This window comes from Megalops cyprinoides, chromosome 11, assembly GCF_013368585.1.
Source record: "Megalops cyprinoides isolate fMegCyp1 chromosome 11, fMegCyp1.pri, whole genome shotgun sequence".
Taxonomy (NCBI): Eukaryota; Metazoa; Chordata; class Actinopteri; order Elopiformes; family Megalopidae; genus Megalops; species Megalops cyprinoides.
Genome location: NC_050593.1, coordinates 35,424,810 through 35,437,163, shown reverse-complemented (window position 1 = coordinate 35,437,163; position 12,354 = coordinate 35,424,810). Strand labels below are relative to the sequence as shown.

Sequence of the window (12,354 nt, the reverse complement as noted above, 5' to 3'; positions counted from 1 at the left end):
AAAGTTGCTTAAAGTAGCCGAAGACTAACGTAAAATGTAAACCATCTTAGGAGTACTCCAGTCATCAGTCTATCTGTGAATGCAGTGTAGCGGATCTGGTATCTCCTGTTCGCTTGACAAGCGTTTTCTGCCCATTTCCATTGTAAAAAAAGAACAACTACAGTTTGATTTGATTGAGCCTGGAAAGTTATCAACTAATGTTCAGTGCAACCAAGGATGCAACATAAAATAACAATAATTGTGTTTCATTAGGTGTACCAAATGTTTAATGTTTGCTAAACGTGTTACTTATTTGTGTGCACTTGTAGACCGCATGTATAAGCCGAATAAAAATAAAGCAACGACGATTTGAAATATTCGTAATTTCCATTTGTTATGGCTGCAGATCTGGACACAGAAAGTCACGAGGAGAGCGACTGAGAGAAAGTGCTGTACTGCATAAACTATTTGTGCGAGCTTTATGAGTTCCCTTCTTTCTCTTTCTCTGGACACTTGCATTTCCGTGTGAATACATGCATGTGCTTATTCATATATGTGCATATTCATGCATGTAGCCTACTCATGCATATTCATTGACAAATGGATTCGTGAAAAAAATATGTTTGGTCAAGATATAATTCAATCATCCACAGGAGAGTCGATTATCGATTGTGCTCTCATTATCACCAATACAATGGTGTCCTCTTGTGGAAAATACGTTCAATTACACCAGAGTGGAATTTATGAGACATTGAGTGACGTGCTCACAATCTGGCGCAATTATCAGTTGTCATTGTTCGGGCAGTGAAAGTGGTAATAATAATAATAATAATAATAATAATAATAAAGGCTGTTCTCAGGTGAAGGAGATTGTATCTGCAACGAAGAGTATACCGGTATCGGCACAGTAAAAGCAGTGCTTCAGCATTGTCTTGACGGACGGGTAGACAAGGGCGTAATTTTGCATAAGGACGGTAGGGACATGCCCCTACCAATATCTGAGCGAACTCGTTCGCATTATCTTTGGAGTGAAGTCATATTACATAATTCCAATGTCCCCTCGGTTGTTGTGTCCCTACCAATGTTGAGACCTAAACTACGCCCTTGCGGGTAGACCTCCTTAAGATTGCTATAGCTGATATTGAGTAAGAGCCGGGAGTTTACTACTTTTAATCAAACATTAGCTAAAAACACCCACCAGAAACATTTATTCTTTCCACAAGCCTCTTCTTTACTTCCACATGGAAAACATATCCCATTCCATAGCTATAGTTTACGTGATGAGATTACCTATTTGTACAGCGCTATACTTTCTATAAATTCTGCTCCAGCACTTTGGTCATGTGTACAATGGCAGTGCCCTAACTGAAAACCCTCTATAGTACCTTTACATCACAATCATACCTCCTTTTCATGTCAACGTCTAAACTAACAGGGATTTGTTGAAGAATGAGCACTGTGAGATAAAAATTGCAGTTAAAAACGAGCAAATTCTTATTTAAGTGAGCAATTAACCCGTAGCCTAACCCACCCCTAAGGAGTACAGATGGAAAACTTTAATGGTCCAGTAACAGGCGTAGCAGTTTCTGAAGCTCCTCAGTCATTACACATGGCACGTCACAGGTTTTGTATTAGTGTCCAGATCATTGTTAACTGCACGATCATAGAAGGTTCAGATATAAAACTAGCGCAGAAAACAGAGACTCGTTTTACTTTCACGTCCTGTAATTAGTTATGATCTAAACTCTGACCTAACTCTGACCAGTGAGATTTACTGACAGCTGCTCGTCAAAGACACTGTAATCTGGCCTAGATCTTCAAAAAGTCTGAATTCTGAACCATTACGATGGAGCGCTGCCAACGCCTGTTCTCACCGGGATGAGTCATGACACCTTATCCAAGCAACACCTTACATTGCATTTCAGTTGAAATAAATACATATGAATAGATATAATAAATAAATACATTAAATGAATGAAAACACGATTTTTTGTCGTTTAGATCTCATCTTATTTCTGAACAACGAAATCTGTCATTGTTGCTGTTTTGTTCCATTTGGACAAGTTTGTGAGTTTGGTGGTCGCTAGTATGAGAAGCGCGACATGTGGGGAAGATGGAAAATGCTCGTCACTCTTCTCTTCTGCTTCGCATATTTGCAGTGTATTATTGACACAACGTGGTAGGCTACACGTGATTATAATATTCCTGGCCAGATTCGTACGGCCGCTCGTGTCCCGTCTTGCACCGAGCTGGCTCCGGGAAAGCGGAAAGCGCATCCCACTGCGAGACGGCCCGCATCATTGTGTTACTTTGTATTCTGAGCGGAAGCGGAAGCGCAGTTGTTTTAAAAAGTTCGATGAAAGTTTGGTAAATCTGACGAAGTTGCTGCTGCATGATCTCAAAAGCGATTACACTGACTGCGTTATTATGGTAAGGCCGTTTAAACTCGTAATATAAATCTGGTTTTGATAGAATCGCTGTGTCTCTAACCGCCGTTTCAGGGTTAGGTAATAGAGAAGCTAACGTTAGCAATTAGCTACACCTGAAACAACTGTCACAATCTGCGCAGTATTGAACCCAAATATTGCAACCCTTATTGTACTGCAGAAAGTGTTGATACTCTGGTGGTCCGATTCGTATCTGTGCTGTTTTTGTTTTACCTTCGCAGTTACTCGTTACGCTTCACTTTAGCTGTTGTAGTTTTGCATAGTTTTTCCCAAAGGAAAATTTCACGAGAGCTGTTTAGCTGATGTCAAAAGAAGTAGTGTGAATTGTCAGCAACAAAAGGAAATTTCTCGACACAACCGATCAGCTGTTAGCTCTATTTATCCAAGAGGAAACCGTATAAAGGCAAAATTAAATCAGTGAGAACTGGAACCGCGCGCTGCTGTGGGCGGGTGCACGGGTTTCGCATCTTAATTTGGATCATGCATTTACCTGATGGTCACGCCAGTATCAGGTGGATTGCGATTCTGAGCATTTCAAGATAAAAACCAGTAAACTCTGTTCTTCACAGGAGGAGACAAGATAATAATACAGTACAATTTATCTAGGCATTCCTGGAACGTGTTAGACTTTCCTTCTTCTGTGTAAATTTTTTGTCTTGAATATGTGCATTATATGTGATTTTTCAATGTAGTGATAGAAACATTTCTACCATTGCTCCTTCTCAAATCAAATGTCTAAAATGCAATTATGCAAAGTTTAACGTACCAGCATGTAGTGAAAGGCTATGGAAATATGGCAGACAGGCTACAACGACGCGCAAACGATTTAGCAGTTTGCGAACAGTTCTTAAAATTGACACTAACAGTGTCATTCAGTGATATTATAAAGCAGAGGACGTAGTGGGATATGAGAAGACGTGGCCACTCTTGCACATCGCTCTGTGTCCTTGCGTGAAGGCTGCACTGCCGTGGGTTCCTGGCGCTCCGTGGATGGTTACAGAAAGGAGGGGAACGCTATGATGTCTTCGTGTTTTCCATGAACCACTTGCTGAGGCTCGACACCCACCCCCCTTTCTGGTTCTTTTGTGTTCTATGACCACATATAGAAATGTGATATGGCTGCTGGTAATGGCTTAATTAACTCTTACTTTTAACTCTTACATTGCTCACGCTGTTGTAATGTTTTTGTTTAAAGCTCTTTGTGTTTGCAAATGTTTTTGTAACTTTTTTTTGAACAAGCGGTTACAAGATCGTGCTATTGAATATGCATGCTGTGTATTTCCTTTTGTTTCCATCTTTGAACAGTAAGGAGGATAGAGCATAAAACATGGCTTTGTGTGTGCATATGCTCTTGCCACTGGGCCAAGGTGCCCCTCACCCTGTGTGGATGAATCAAATGGGAGAAAGACATTGTCCTGCCTGTTGGTAAGGGCTCTTGGTGTGCTGCAGGCTGGGAGAAGGTGCTGGTGTTTGTGCAGGGTTGTACAGCTTTGTCTGGCGTGACCAAGTACTGAACTGAGATGCAGTGATGCTGAAATCAGAAAATGCCAGCACCTGTTAATACATGTTGGCTGCATTGACAACAATCGTTAACTTCGAATTTACATGTAAAACCTGTTCCTTGTTTTTTGTCTTTGTGAATCATAATGGAATGGTTTCGCTCCTGTTAGGTTGATCAGGGCTGTCAGGACTCCTTTAGATGCCAGCCAGTAACAAAATCCTGGAGTCAAAACAAGCAAGATCTGCAAGAAACGTCAACATCAGAAATATCTGAGCCAGAACGCATGTGGTGGATTAGAGCTGTCGATCAGTCTCATGCACTGTGAGCTTTCTGGCACAGTATCTGTGATCCGCAGCCTGGTGATGAAACTGCGGTAACCAGTTCTGCGAATTAGACCAAGGGGGTGGGAGATTGAGAAATCTGGATTGCAACAGGAGAATAGTTTGTTGTTGCGCAAGGCCTCCCTTTGTTGTGTGATATGTCATATTAAATTGTGTCGCGGTATAGGGCCGGCCCTGTTTCACGCTGCTCTTGGTGATTGAGATCACAGCAGACTGAATTATTTCCACCTTCTGTCAGTGTGGATCTGCTTCAGGTGCTGTGATCTGGGACATGTATCGGCACATGCTCCTGAAGAAAGCCCGCTTATGTAATCAGGAATGAGGAAGTGAGGGGAGACCTGGGCAGCGTGTTTACCTGTTTAAGGCACGCTTTGAGCTGTGAGGCTTTACACCTGAGAAGAGCAGGTCCCTCTGCGAGTGACAACGTGGTCACCTGTGAGGGTGGCTGTGTCCGCGTGTGTGCGGGAGCGAATTTCTGTATGTGGCACATTTTCAGTGTTGAAAAAGCAGGCCAGTTGTAGTCTTTAGGCAACCAACGTGGTGTGTGTGTCTGTCTGTGTCTGTGTCTGTGTGTGTCTGTGGGTGTGTTTGCATATGTGTGTGTGTGTGTGTGTGTGTGTGTGCGTGTGTGTGTGTGGGAGAGGGTTCGCTGTGAGACCTGCTGCAGGTGTGAGCACCATACTGTGATTGAACAGTGTGTTTGTTCAGCTAACATGAACCAGCAGCCTGTCACATGCTTCTCTCCGCTCCCGCCAGGAGGCTGAAGCTGCTGGCAGTTCCTGTCTTTCTGTCTTCTTGAGAAATTGTGGGGCAAAAACATTTCAGAAAGGATCCCCCATCCAATTTTTTTTTCTCTGAAAAGAATGTGTAGAGTGACTCACGCTAAAATATGGGAACATTGAAGGAGTCACTAAGCATCTGAGAAGATTTTTGTGTTAGTGATTGACTTGTGATGCGTATTTAGTTTTATAGTTGAGACAGAATTTTGAAAGTTAATATATTTGTACATTACATTGAACAGAGGGGAGCTTGGCCTCATAATGCCACAGACAGAGCGATGTGTTCAACATATTGGTAAAAACCAATGTTTCTGGCATAGTTAGGCCTTCTTCACATTCTCCTGGCCAATGGCTGCCTTGTACTTCAGCTGTACTTGCAGTTTCATAACTTATGAGAAAATGTCTGTTTTCACGTGGATGTGACTCTCCCTCCCAGCTCTCTCTGAGGACATCTGTGGGTCCCTTTACCTGGCACAGAGAGCAGCTCAGAGGGCCAGAGTCCTGTTGAGACTTGTGAGGCCTCTCAGTATGCAAACATCAGAATGTGTGTTTACTGCACGGACGGCTCTGTAATACAGCCCCGCTGAGGCTCCACACAGTGACTCCCATATGTGAGGCATGTGATTGATGTGTTATTGTCCTCTGTGACTCTAGACCCTGCGCTGCCTCGCTGTATTTCTAATGGATGGAGATTTCAGTTTGTCCTAAACGCTCAGCTACCTGCCATGCATGTATTAGCTATTAGCCTGTGCCCAGAATACATTTGCTGTATTTGCCTTTTGGTCAGGGAGTGAGGCGTATCACGTTTGCCTATCACATATGTTTGTGTAGCAAATAACATTTTTAAGCTGTCTTAATTAGCTGTTTTCTTTTCTGAAAATGCTGAAATCAAAATCTGATGCCACTGTTTAACCAATCTCAACACTGACTAAATTTCTGATGCCAAATGGGTTTTATATATTTTATATATCATGTCACCATACATGAGTCAGTCAATTGGGACATTTCAGTATGCTTCTACTTTGTAGAAAAGGCATCTGTAGGTATGAAATATAGATGCATGAATTAAGTAAACTATTCAGCAACTTGCCACAGAGGAAAAAATCTGTTGAGGTTTCTTTCTGAACAGGAGTGTGATAATGAGAGATTGCAGACCCTTGCTCTACCTCTAGTGGCAAAACATTATTACTGCATGCAGACAGACTAGTATATCTGACCAAATTCTTCTGCAAAGGTAGCAGCATGAAACAGAAATAAATTGCATGCTATTAGTTTCAAATGTTCATTGGAAGGAAGTCCTGGCTTTCTGAAAGTCTTTGGAACTTGATATTCGTAACCAGGAAATGTTTACAAAATAGTTTCATTTTGGTGTTCTTATGTAACCTAACACAACAGCGCTGTTTATATTACAGAGTTAGGCTGTTTTAGGTTAGCCGTTCTCCCATGCTGTTGTCATTTATTGTTTTGGTACATTTCTGGCAGTGCTTAAAGTTCGGTCCCCCTGTAGGCTGCTTATGCGTGCTCACGGCCCGTGGGTGTTTGCAGTACAGGGTCACAGTGTGGGTCCTTCTCCGCACTGCACATTTAAGCTCAGGTAGCGTTGACCTTGGTCTGGCTAATGATTTAACAGCGTTACGATAATGTGCCGGAATGCTGGTACTTGGCGTGTTCCTGGGTGGTGTACCCTAACGTCCTGCCTGAGGAATGAACCCTGCTGTCTGACTTTTCCCCGGGCTATTTTAGGCTCTATTATTGTTCTGTGCTGCCAGGCCTCTGATCTCGGAGCCGCCACGGAGCCTTGGACAATGATGGCTGAGATTTCATCTGGTGCGCTTTGTGCGAGATGTTTATCAAACTCGACTGTGACTGTCGGCAAACCAGCTTCAGTCTTCCAAAAATGCACCAAAGCAGTTTGTGCCTGCTGCTTGCTGCTAGCCTAGGGTGTGTAGCGCGTTGTTGTACAGCCCTGAAGGCCGGAGAGTGCTGCAGCGGTGTGCTTGTCCCTGTGTGATACACTGGCACACTCCTCTGCCCGTTGCCCCGTAACGCACGGTGTGGGTCACAGAATGTGCCAAACGGCCCGGCCACAAAGGAGCAGAGAGAAGAGCCGGAAAGGAGCTGCCACTGCCCTCCACCCGGAGAGACCACGCTCATCTGAGCGCTTTACTGTAGAGACGGCTCTCCATCTAGAGGCACACACAAATGCACACACACACTCAAGCACACACACACACACACACACACAGTCGCACACATTCGCACACGCACACTCGCACGCACACTCACACTCACACTCACACGCACACTCACACAGACACACTCAAGCACACACACTCAAGCACACACACACACACAGTCGCACACATTCGCACACGCACACTCACACGCACACCACACACACACACACACACTCAAGCACACACACTCAAGCACACACACACACACACACAGTCGCACACATTCGCACACGCACACTCGCACGCACACTCACACACACTCAAGAACACGCACTCGCACACACACTCAAGCACACACACACACACACAGTCGCACACATTCGCACACGCACACTCACACGCACACCACACACACACACTCAAGCACACACACTCAAGCACGCACGCACACACACACCTCCTGTCTCTGTGTAGTGGCTCATGTTGACCCTCTGGTGTGCACAGCAGCAGGTGTGTGTGCAGTGGAAGGAGGACTTCGCTCATGCAGGGTGGTGCAGCGCTGTAGAAACCCTCCACGGTGCTCTCACACAGCCTGTCCGCTCAGTGAGCAGGAAGACGCATTTCACATGGGACTACAGCCTCCTTAGAACAGGCTAGATTTCATCTCCTCGGGATTTATCACGGATGCGCTGTCATTTATTGGTTTATTTAAAATGCTCTGTGTTATTTAAATAGGAGGAAGCAGTTTCGTATCCTGGCAGAGTTGGAGCATTACTACACTTGTGGTTATTATAAGCAGTATGCCACATTTCTGAAATAAAGCCTTGTCCCATTACTGTTAAAATGAGTGGTGGATGTTGACTGTTAGGGCTTTTTGGAGTGTCTGAGACTCTCCTGGCCTACTACATCCCAGACAGGCCTGAAAGTCAGAGGCTTCCAGAAAGGCTTTAATGAGTCTGTGAGAGCACGATTCTTCAGTCTCAGAGTAGCGGAGAGCTTTACTGGCCAGATGAGCTGAAGTTTATTACCATGATGGAATTATAGGTGTTACTACATTATAATGGATTCTAATGTGTTACCATGACAGACCTGCTCCTGGCTTTGCCTGAGGAGACAGCAGCATGCATGTGCCCTTTGAGTACCTGCTGTGGGGGGGAGCTTTGTGCTTGGGCCTGTGAGTGGCTTTTGGGTTGACCCTGTACCTCCTTAAATGAATGCTGTTGCATCACAGTCACAGCTGCGTTTGTGCCATTATTTGAAAGCTGAATTTGTAGCCATCTCGCCACAGCTGTGCTGAGGCCCGTGATTGGTCCTGGGGTGCTGGGGGGCGGGGCACAGGAAGGCACATTTCCTCTGCGGCTGCTGGGTGCTGTCCAGCTCTCCTTTCTGCACACGATCCAGTGGAAGCCTTACGTCAGCCGCTGGCAGGAGCAGCCTGCCAAGGTCAGGCTCTGTTTAGAAATCTGAAGGAAAGGTTAGGGGTGGCTGCAGTGAACAGTTCCTCCTTGAATCGGTAATGGGAACAGCAGGGTGGGTATTGTTTTAGTGCCATATCGCACAGCGGGTGTGGCTTATTGATAAGAGATTTTGACGATGCTTGTCGTAATAAAACACTGATTAAGTTCAGAGAGTTCGCAATCTCACAGAAAGCTGTGCAGGGCAGTGTTCAGTTAAGGTCAGACTACGGTTGTCCTCGTCTATTTACAGTAATGAAAAAGACAAACGCAAACTGTCTCGCAGTTACCCATGATTCCCCTTTTTGTGATTTGGTCACCTTGAGGAACTGAAAAGGCAGCCCACTGTCACCTCACATTCAGCCAATCCCGATCCACTTTAACCTCACGTTCAGCCAATCCCAAACCGCTGTCATCTCATGTTCACCCAATCATCTTACACTCTTATGCTCGTTTTATGTTTTATGCTCCTGGGAAGACAGCACTGCAGATATGCCAGCAGCAACACCATTTGAAAACACTTCATTCTCAAGCATTTCTGGGCTTGAGAGGGAGTCATGCCGTGACCTCCTTCTCTGTCTGGTGCCACTGTGTTGGTTGTGTTTTTCACCACACCTGTTTATTACAACAGAACTACAGGCCTACACCGTCCTTCACCTCTCTCCCTTTCCCTCTCCTACAGTCAGGCCCAGAGCTACCAGTCTGCTGTGTCTCCATGTTCCATGAGAACTGATCTTGCATCAGAATGGCCTTGTGCTTCATAACAGAATCTTCCACTCAGAGCAGCTTGTGGAGGGTCTTTGTGGTTACTGTGTGTTCTGTATCGAAGACTGCTATCGTTCGTGCTACGGCCAAGCACGCTGGCCCTTTGCTGTGCTGTGGATCTAAGCTCTCTCACATCTGCTCTCTGCTGCCCTGAACTCCCAGAGCGAAGGAGGTGACTCTTTCACCCACAGACCGTGGAACCGGAGTTTGTGTGGAGCTCCGCTCTCGTGAGCAGAAGGTGAAGTTTACCCTGCATTGTGAGGGTTATTTACATGAGAATGGCTCTGCTCCTATTAATCCTGACCCAGCCACCCCTGCTCCATGCTGTACCCTTTTAAAGGAGAGTATGCCTCTCGCCCTCCTGTGTTTAGAGTAACAGCTCGAACCCAAGGTCTAAAATGGAGCGGAGTGTGTCGCTCTCCCGGCACGGCGTTTGCCTGCACTTACATGGGTATGCTGCCAGCGTAGAACTGAAAACAAAGCTATTGTTTAAGTTCAGCACAGAACGGTCTGCATGGCTTCATTTACTGACAGCTTAGATGTTGGAGGATTGATGATACCAGCAGTCATTGTTTGATGAAACCCCCCCACCACCCCCACTCCCCGTCCCCCTGCTGTTGGTGTGAAAATGGGAAGAGGTAAAAAACGCAAGACGGAAGGGTTCACTGTTGGTATTGGACACCAGGAGAGAGTGCTAATGGTAATGCTAATACCCCTCACGCCCTCATGCCTTCAGGGAGAGACCTGCACGGGAGACAGTGCTAGTACTAGTGCTAATACCCCCATGTCTGAATGTCTTCAGGCGAGAGCACTAATGCTAATACCCCTCATGCCTTCAGAGAAACACCTGTCAGGAGAGACTGATAATGCTAATGTGATGCTAATGCCCCTCATGCCTGAATACCTTCAGAGAGAGGCCTGCCAGGAGACAATGGTAGTGCTAATGCTAATACCCCTCATGCCTGAATACCTTCAGAGAGATACCTGTAGCTCAGTGAAAGCGTGTCACCAGGTGACAGGCTGTGCAGCTGCACTTCCTGTTACAGTTTTGCGTCATCACACTTGTACAAATATAGGAGGAGCTCCTATTGTTACTGAATAGAAATAGAAACACGATAGAAGCCCTGACCTTTAGCAATCCCTTCATGCTCTGTGGTTACCAACAAAGAAGTGAGCATGAACGCATTTAAGTATAAAAATGTATTTGCATAATATTTTGTGGCTCAAGCATTTATTATGCTCACAGAAAATGGTCCTAGATATTTATGTGTAGACATTTATGCATAAATCACAAATATCTATCACTAGTGATTCAAAGCTGTTATTTTCTTCTTCTCGTTTACTTTTGAATGTCATGAGCTATTTGGAGCAGTTCATAATTTACTCATTTGGATGTTGCCTTATGTTTTATTTCCGTAACTTTTAATTGTTTTGTAAATGCAGTGGCATTTTTTTTCCACAAATAGGCTTAAATTCCTTATGAATTGGAGAAGTCCAAAAATAGCTCCTCCAAACCCCAGAGACTGCACTCTTCAATGATAAATCCATCCTACTTTAGCAAGGTTGTCTTTTCTTCCAGAAAAGTGCAGATTTGGAGCAGGAAATGACTGTGCACCAGCCTGTAATCTTTTAACTAAACAGACATTTCCTCTATACTCACTCTCTGACTCTCCCCCTCTTCTCTTCCTCCCTGCCGGGCTTCTTCTGTGAGAGTTGCTGCTCAGTGCAGTTACTCCGAGTGAGAGCACTCCCAGGGGATTGCTGCTATCTCATGCTAGTCATTACTCAGCTCCGCTTCCTCCGGCTGGCCTTGCTTTTTATTTGATTTATCAATGGTGCTGTTGTCATAATTGCTGTAATTTTTCTGCTCGTGGCTTTTTTATTGTACGTTTATATAATTTTGATTGTACCTGTATACAAGTTTAAATGATAAATGTGATTTGGTTCTCCTGATTGCTTTTGTTGCATCACGTGGTGAGTTATGGCTGAATGTCATCATTTTCAGTTGATTTCAGTTTGTGGTGTATCTCCTGGTGACGGAGAATTAATAACTGTTAATGATTAACAATTGTTAATGATTAATAATAGATTAATATCTCCCTGAGTGATGCAGAACACCTGGTGAGAATGTGATAGAACACTGACATTAGCACTGAGTTTGCGGGTGCGTGTAATGAATAAATTTGAGATGGCGTGCTTTCAACGCGGACTGCCTTTGAAACCAAACACAGGTGTCGGTGATGTAACCTGGGTGTAGAACGCGGACTGTGGTCATGTGACTTGGAGTCTCCCCCCCCCGGCAGGTGAGGTGGCCTGTACTGTAGGGTCCTGGGAGCAGTGGGGATGGAGGACTGCCCGTCAGGCACCCCTGCGCACTCCTGGAGGGCCGCCAGCGCGAGGAGGAAGGCCTGGGCGTTGAGCCGAGGGTCCTGGCAGGCCTCCGAGTCCCGGGACGGGAGCTCAGAGGGCCAGACGTCTCCGCGGCGCATGGAGGAGAAGGCAGCTCTCAGCGAGGAGCCAGGTACTGCCGCTCTGCACCCGGCCCTGAAGCGGCCCTGGAGGGGAGAGGCAGGGAGGGGCTCCTGGGGGCTGAGTGGAGCTCCCGGGGGCTGCGTGGGGCTCACAGGGGCTGCGTGGGGCTATCAGGGGCCGTGTGAGGCTATCAGGGGCTGTGTGGAGCTGAAGGCTCTGAACACTCCGGGTGGATTTGGGTGGACTACAGGAAAGACAGCTGGGGGAAATTAATGCATTAGCTCCAGCCAGTTCACTCACAGCAGCTCATTGCAAGTAATGATAAGCCAGTCTCGTGAAAGTTTTTTTACTTTCTGCTTACAGTTGTATTTGCCGGCAAAAATGAATGGTAGCTCACTGTCAAAAGCTATTGTTTCTCCAGTGTCGACTCCTGTGATTT

General features: G+C 45.6%; 1 protein-coding gene across 1 annotated transcript in view; it reads left to right on the top strand.

Moving 5' to 3' along the window:
• Nucleotides 1-2,302: 2,302 nt before the first annotated feature.
• LOC118785405 (protein ITPRID2-like) overlaps nt 2,303-12,354 on the top strand; it is a 30,662-nt gene continuing 20,610 nt past the window's right edge. The window contains exons 1-2 of the mRNA XM_036540019.1: nt 2,303-2,409; nt 11,747-11,964. Of these exons, the coding sequence (XP_036395912.1) occupies nt 11,787-11,964 (178 nt within the window). The 5' untranslated portion in view covers nt 2,303-2,409; nt 11,747-11,786. The remainder of the gene's footprint in view (nt 2,410-11,746; nt 11,965-12,354) is intronic.